Source organism: Hevea brasiliensis, chromosome 4, assembly GCF_030052815.1.
Source record: "Hevea brasiliensis isolate MT/VB/25A 57/8 chromosome 4, ASM3005281v1, whole genome shotgun sequence".
Lineage (NCBI taxonomy): Eukaryota > Viridiplantae > Streptophyta > Magnoliopsida > Malpighiales > Euphorbiaceae > Hevea > Hevea brasiliensis.
The window spans coordinates 31,855,947-31,864,296 of NC_079496.1; the positions used below are offsets into that span (position 1 = coordinate 31,855,947).

General features: G+C 38.0%; 1 protein-coding gene across 1 annotated transcript; it reads left to right on the plus strand.

Annotated features, from left to right (window-relative positions):
• The first annotated feature begins 4,244 nt into the window (after positions 1–4,244).
• LOC110653683 (uncharacterized) lies at positions 4,245–4,799 on the plus strand. The gene has a single exon (XM_021809435.1). It carries the CDS (start codon positions 4,245–4,247, stop codon positions 4,797–4,799), a length of 555 nt encoding a protein of 184 aa, XP_021665127.1.
• The last annotated feature ends 3,551 nt before the right edge of the window (positions 4,800–8,350 follow it).

Consider the following 8,350-nt stretch of genomic DNA (forward strand, 5'->3'; position numbering starts at 1 on the left):
CTACCCTAGATTGTACAATCCTAACGCAAGATGCAAGTATCATGGTGGGGCAGTCAGTCATGCAACTGACAATTATAGGGCATTAAGGGGTAGGGTACAATCCCTTATAAAAAATGGTTGGCTGAAGATAGAGAGAAATACTGCAAGTCCAAATGTGGGAACAAATCCTTTGCCCAACAATGATGCAAAAAGAAGAGGTAATGTAAATATGGTTGAGTTCATAAATAAGGATCTGGTACCTAAAGTGGAGCAATTGGCTCCATTCTTTGAAGAAATCTTTGAACTTATTGTGAAGGAGGGGTATCTTAGCCCAAAACTCTAAAGTTGGAAGATGGCCAATCTAGGACAAGTTGCACCTTTCACGGGGGTGCACCCGATCATGAGATTATGGACTGTATAGAGTTTAAAGATTAGGAGGCTAGATTAATAATGTTTAAGACCTTGAGGTGTCAAAAGAAGATGAAAGTAAAGGAAAAAACGGGAGTAAACACAACTAAAGAAGATTAGGGTAGTCAGAGGCCCAAAATTATATTTGTTTTTCCCCCAGCGCCAACCTCATCAAATCCACCAAGAGTCATCATCAGGACACCCCCACAGCTTCTTGTGACCAATACCCATACTGTGCCATGGAATTATGACTTCCAAGTTTTACCCAAGAAACCATGTGCAGTTCATCTATTCTAACTCCTAACCACACTTACACCCAAACAATCTCCTCATCTAGACCATCCTCTACCCCCCATTCCCACTTTAAACTCACTTTTATGGGACCATCCTCTACTGTGAATCAGTCAATGTATAAACCTAAGCTCAATCTAACCTCACAACCCATGAAGCCAACCATTACCCTCCCTTACTAGAAGGAGAAATTGAATATATTACTAGGAGTCAGCGATGTTATGGCTCCGAGGAGCCAGAAAAGAAGAAGGAAAATGGAAAAGAAGAAGAGCTACTAAGGAACAGTGAGGAGGGTGATAAGGAAGCAAATGAAGGAGAAACCAGTAAAGAGAGGGATGGAGACAAGCTGCTCTTACAAATAATGAAACAAAGCGAGTATAATGTGATTGAACAGTTGAGGAGAACACCCGCTAGAATTTCACTACTGTCATTAATATTGAGTTTGGACGTGCATCGCCAGGCATTACGAAGGGTTTTAGATCAGGCCTTTGTGACTCCCGATATTATCCTGGGACAATTCGAGAAGATCATTGGACAAATACAAGCATCAAACTTCGTCACCTTTTTAGATGATGAAGTTGACCTGGCTGGCTTGAAGCACACTAAGGCTCTATATATAATAGTAAAGTGCACAAGGTATATGGTAGCCAAAGGTTTGATTGAGAATGGATCTGCGTTAAATGTAATACCGAGTGCCAACTTGGCCAGGCTCCCAGTGGAACTATCTTTCATGCACCATAGTAACATAATTGTAAGGGCTTTTGATGGAACAAAGAGAGATGTGTTAGGAGATATTAAGCTCCTTCTCCAAATTAGAGCTTGTACTTTTGACAACACTTTTCAAGTAATGAATATCGAGCTGGCCTAACCATACTGCTAGGGAGGCCATGGATTCATGATGTTAATGCTGTCCCCTCGACCCTGCATCAGAGGATCAAATATGTCAGGGATGGAAGGATAGTTATAGTCAGGGGAGAGGAAGCTCTACTGGTAACTAAGCCTCAATTTATTCCTTACATAGAGATAACTGAGTAGGCATTGGAAACCTCTTTTCAAGCACTTAAACTACAAAAGGGACCTAGGGCTGACTGGAGAATCGCCAGTATGGTGGCAAAAGGCTTAGGTACCAGATTGCAAGGAATGGTGGAACCCCTAGCTGTCGCCCAGAGGAAGGGGCATTGTGGGATTGGATATGAAGAGAATGTTCTAATGGATGAAAGCTTCAGGATGAGGTATACGCTCTGTGACTAGAGGTTTGATTGACTGCCTAAATAAGAGGGGGTTATTCCCCAAATTGAGGACATTTTTACCCATCCATTACCAATCATTGAAAAAAGGGAGGAGGATGAACCCCTACCAGACATGTCCATTAACGTCCTGCAGCCAAGTCCTATGAAAGAGATGTTGATCATGCCAATGAAAGAAGATTAAGAGTTGGATAATTGGGAAGCTAAAGATACCTTAATGCTATTCTGCAGTAATATATGCTTAGTTGCTAACACTTAAACAGTTCGTCCATGGTGTTCAGTGGGTTTTGTTAATGGACACTATCTTGTAATCAAACATTAACAAATTGATAGTGCATTTTCCAAAATTTTCTATCTAATCTTTTCTTTCAACTTTATTTTAATCCCATTATTAAGTCTTATTCTTTAACTGTCATATTTTTAATTTCTCCAAGACTAATGAGCAACCAAACCAAAATAATTCAATTGATTCCAAAATTCCTCAAATTAACTTTGAAGGACCAATAATTGCCATGGATACTAGTAATTTTGATGAAGAAGAAGAGTGTGTACCCTTTAGGGAAATAACAGTGTGGCGAGAATTAGATGAACCTAGCCTTATGCCTTGTGGAGATGAAATGAACACCCTGAACTTAAGGAAAAAGGAGAATAAGAAGCAACTCAAAGTGGTGAATAATAAGGAAATGGAGGATATGGTTTAGTTATTATGGGAGTTCATGGATGTTTTCTCATGAAGCTATGACGACATGCCAGGCCTAGATCCTCAAATTGTGACTCATAAGATTCCTCTGATTCCAGGGACAGTGCCAGTAAAGCAGAAACAGAGAAGGATGGATCTCAACACACTGCTAAAAATCAGAGATGAAATTTAAAAACAGTATGAGGCTGGGTTCCTGGAAGTTGTAAAGTACCCTGAGTGGGTAGCTAACGTGGTCCCTATAATGAAGAAGGATGGTAGAGTGAGAGTTTGCGTGCATTAAAGGGATCTTAAGAAGGCAAGCCTAAAAGATGACTTCCCGCTCCCCCACATTGATGTGCTAGTTGATAACACAGTAGGATTAAGGAGATGTTCATGCGTTGATGGAGCTTCAAGGTATAATCAGATTTTGATGGATAAAGAAAATAAAGAGAAGACTGCTTTTATCACTCAATGCGGAATATTTTATTACAAGGTTATGCCTTTCGGGCTGAAGAGTGCTAGAGCTACCTACCAATGTGCCATGGTCACATTATTCCATTACATGATGTATAAAGAAATAAAAGTTTACATGGACGATATAATCATTAAGTCTAGAGGAGCAGATAGCCATGTACAGGTGATGAGAAAAGTGTTTGAGAGGCTGAGGAAATATAGGCTGAAACTAAACCCGGCAAAATGTGTATTCGGGGTGAAGTCCGAAAAACTATTGGGATTTATAGTTAGTGAGAAAGGGATAAAAATTGGCCCAGAAAAACTTAGAGCTATCCAAGAAATGTCATCCTCGAAAACAGAATGGGATATGTGTAGCTTTTTGGGAAAACTGAATTACATTTCCAGATTTATCTCCAATCACACTGCCAAAGCTGAACCCATTTTTAAGTTGCTAAAGAAGAATAACACCCCAAAGTGGGATGAAGTGTGCTAAGAGGCCTTTGATAAGATCAAGCAATACTTGTCAAATCCACTTGTACTATTTCCTCTAGTGGCGAGTAAACCATTGATTTTATACATGGTAGATTAGCAGACTTCTATGGGATGTGTCCTCGAACAACATGATCACACGGGAAGAAAGGAAAGAGCCATCTACTACCTAAGTAAAAAGTTCAATGAATACGAGCATTTGTGGACAGAACTTGCTATGCATTGGCTTGGATCGTAAACCGACTCAAGCATTATAGGTTGAATTACCAAAACATGGCTCATATCCAGAATGGATCCAATCAAATATGTCTTTAAAAGCCCATTTGTGCTAGGAAGGATAGCAAAATGGCAAGTCATACTCTCCTAATACGACATTGTCCACATGACAAGGAAAGCGATGAAAGAAAGTGTGATAGTAAACCTCCTGGCAGAAAATCCTATTAATGATTATGAGGCTCTGGACTTTGAATTCCCCAATAAGCATATCAATGAGATAAGTGAGGAAACTGAGGGGCAAAGTGGCATATGGAAGATTTATTTTGATGGGGGTAATTAACCTTTCTGGTGATAGGATTGAAGCAGTACTAGTGTCTTCAGATGGGAAATATTTTTCGATAGCAGTCAAACTAAGATTCGAATGCACCAATAATGTTGCAGAGTATGAAGCTTGTGTGAGCAGTTTATAAACTGCTGTCGAGATGAAAGTAAAGAAATTAGAGGTGTATAGAGACTCTGTTTTGATCATCTACCAAGTTAAAAGAGAATGGCAGACCAAAGATCCAAAACTAATCCTATATCAGAAGTATCTCCTAGAGATGATCAAGAAATTTGAAGAAATCTCCTTTACCCACATGGGCCATGACAAAAACCAATTCGTAGATGCTTTGGCCACTTTGGCCGTTGCGACCCAAATGGAAGAGGACCAAGAAGGGCAGTTGCTACGGATCAAAGCAAGAAGTAAGCCTGCATACTACTTGATGATTGAAGAAAAGGTGGATGGAAAACCCTGGTATTATGACATTTACCGATACATCCAGAACAAAGAGTATCCCCCAGGGGCAAATAAGAGTGAGAAAAGGATGATCAAAAGATTACCAATGGGATACTTCCCCAGCGGTGAAATCCTATATAAAAGGAGCTTTAACGGTAAATTGCTGAGATGTGTAGATGCAAATGAGGCTAAGAGGATTCTTTTTGAAACTCATGAAGACAATTGCACTACACATGCTAATGGGCATATGAGGGCCAAGTAGATCTTATGATGGGGTTACTATTGGACCACTTTGGAAAGGAACTGTATTGAATACTTTTGAAAATGTCACAAGTGCCAAATTTATACTGATTGGATAAACGTCTCGCCCCATCAACTTTATAATCCGGTGGCCCCATGGCCTTTTGCAATGTGGGGTATCGATGTCATTGGCCTAATTACTTTGACAGCTTCCAATGGTTATAGGTTCATTTTGGTGGCCATTGATTATTTCACTAAGTGGGCTGAAGCTGTCTTATATGCCCATGTCACCCAAAAGGCATTCATAAAGTTTCTCAAGAATAACATCATCTGTAGATATGGCCTCCCTAGTAAGATCATTACTGACAATGCTCAAAACCTGTATGGCTCAAATGCTCAAAAGCTGTGTGACCAGGATAAGATTCGCCATCTCAACTCGTCGCCCTATCAACCTCAAATAAATGGAGCTATGGAAGCTAATAATAAGAATCTTAAGCGGATAATTGAAATGACCATCACTTATAATGATTGGCATGATGTGCTTCCATTCGCCCTTCATGCAGATCGGACTATAATAAGAACATCGACTAGGGAAACTCCATACTACTTCGCATATGGAATAGAAGTGATTTTACCAATTGAGGTAGAAATCCCCTCTTTATAGATCTTAATGGAGGCAGAGTTAGATAAAGCAGAATCGGTTAAAATAAGGCTTGATCAGCTCAACTTAATCGATGAGAAGAGGCTAGGAATAATCTATCATGGATAATTGTACCAAAGCAAGATGGCCACGGCATTTGACAAGAATGTGCACCCTCGAGAATTCTAACCTAGAGATTTGATATTGAAGAAAATATTGCCAAATTAGAGTGACCCTCAGGGTAAATGGTCACCAACTTATGAGGGGCCACATGTTATAAAGAAAGCCTTTTCAGGTGGAGCTTTAATCGTAACTCATATGGACAGCAGAGAATTGCCAAAGCCAGTAAATGCAGATACTATAAAAAGGTATTATGCCTAAAAAAAAAATATAGGAGTGAAATCCTAAAAAGGAACTCCTAGCAAGATGAGGAAAGAAGGCGAAAACCCATAAGGGCGTTTTCTATAAAATGAGAAAAGGATGAAAATCCGAAAGGGCATCCAGTAAAAGTGAGTAAAAAAAATAGCAGTAAAAACTTGAAATGGCACACCTAGTAGGACAAGAAATGGATGGATAAGGTTGGATGACGGAGCCACAGTTAGAAGGCAGCAGGTGACCATGGTACAAGGGTTCTTCTGAAGATTGCTAGTATCTCTGGTAATGAAGGCCTGAAAGTTAATTGAAAGGAATTCATGAGATTTTCTCATACCCTTTCCTTTAAAATTTGTATACCTGTCCTATAATTCTTTTTCTTATTATCAATTTTCTCATACTTTATGCACAATTCCCTTCTAGCCCATTTATTTTGGAACATGCGCTATTGACTTATCAATGTTTTATTATAAGATAAAATTCAAATGCAGGCAACTATATATATATTGCTTTGAGATTGCAAGGATAAATAACTATTGGACAAGTAGCGCATAGACACAAGATAATACCAAAGAAGTGGGACTCTTCATTAAAAAAAAATATAGGAGTGAAAACCTGAAAAGGCACTCCTAGCAAAATGAGGGAAAGAATGTGAAAATCCGCTAGGGCGCTTTCTGCAAAATGAGGGAATGATGAAAATCTGAAAGGGTATCCTGTAAAAGTGAGTTAAAAAAAAAACAATTTAGGAGTGAAAACCTGAAAATGCACTCCTATAAGGAGGATGAAAATCAGAGAAGCCACTCTTTATAACAGGAACCTCTGAATGACTAAAGGGAAGATGAATGGAGACGGATGAATGCCTTTTCTTTAGGCCTACTTTTACTTCTTCCATCGATCATTCAGTTTCAGGATCATGGTTAAGTAAACATTTGATCAGGGTAAAACTTCTCCACTAAGTTTGCTTTATCATCTGAGCATTAAGCTACACTTGAAAATTTATTGGTAAGTAATTAATGATTAAACATTCATCATGTAAAAGCCTAAAATCAACATATTCATTTATGCTCAGTAACAGTTGTTTTTTTTCCTATTCATTTAATTTCATGTTATCAACCTCTGGATTCAAGATCCAAGTTGATTTTAATTTTTTGCAATTTAAGTGTAACATCCTCCCTGTACGTGTTATGTACGTTCTATTGTTCCGATGACCTAATGTCAGTCCGGGCAAGTCAGGATGTCTGGAACTATACTTCAGTGATAGTGAACAGACATATAATGATAAAATAAATAAAAAGAAAATACAAGAAAAATTAAAGAAATAAAAGAGAGAAAATGAAACTAAGTTAAACGAGCCGGCACCGCAGTGATGGGTAACCGCACCGGGAAGGCCGTTGCCAATCCCATGACCGTGAGAAACCCTTTGAATTAAATTTCGAGACGTAAGTAAAGGTTTATTAAAATATAATTGACACTAGAATTATCAAATAAAAATTAAAAAATTAGTACAAAGAAAAATAAGAAATCGTGAAACAGACAAAAATCGGTGTTACCGAAAAATCAGGAACACAACCCTAAGAGGGGCATTTTGATTATTTGACACCTAGAGTTGCCTTTTGACCTTAATGTCCATTAAAAATAAATGATATTATACTTTAGAAATATCATGAAAAATTAAATTGTGATAAATTATGTAAATAGTGAAAAAAATGAGATAAATGAGCAAATAAGGAAACTTGGAATAATTAAATAATAAAGATACCTTAGTGCTCCACTAACATTAAAATATGGGACCATATACACCACTTAAGGACAGATTTTCCTTCCCACTACCTACTTCATCTTCAACCTCACTCTCACTTGCCGAAATGAGTCCTCCATGGAAGCACCATTGCCGCCCATGCAAAGCTCCATTGGTGCCTGATCAAGCCATGATTTCTTGCAAGTTTTTTTCATTAACCTTGGTCCACACCTCTTGGGCAAATTATAGGAAATAAAAAGGAAGAGATTTGGTTAATTTTTAACAAACTTCAAAAGTGGTAAGTGTCTAAATCCTCTCCCTTACTTTAGTAAACCTTGTGTTTAGGTTGAGGTGAGTAATTTTATAAAGAGAAAGGAAGGAAATATTGAGATATGAACTTGTCCATTTTCGGCAGCCATGAAAGTTTGTTGTATTTGAGTTTTTCTTACCTCTAATAAATGGGAATCAAGGTTGATTAACTCAAATGGAAGTTATAGTAGGTTAATGTCCAAGTATGTGCATGTTAGTGCTTGAATTAATGGTTTGAAAATGGGACTTTGATGCTTTGGTAAAATGCCATGTTTGGCAGCCTATAATATCATGAAATTGTATGTCAGTTTATATAATTTATTGATGAGATGTCATGGTGTTAAATTATAGGCAGCATGTATAGTTGCCATGGAAGTGTATGTGTAATATTGATATTGAGGTATGTTGAATTTTGGTGGAAGTAAATGTTGAACTTGAATGGTATATTGTGTACATTGAGCACTTGAGTATTCTGTTCAAAATACTTTGCTGGAATTGTGTACAATATACATAG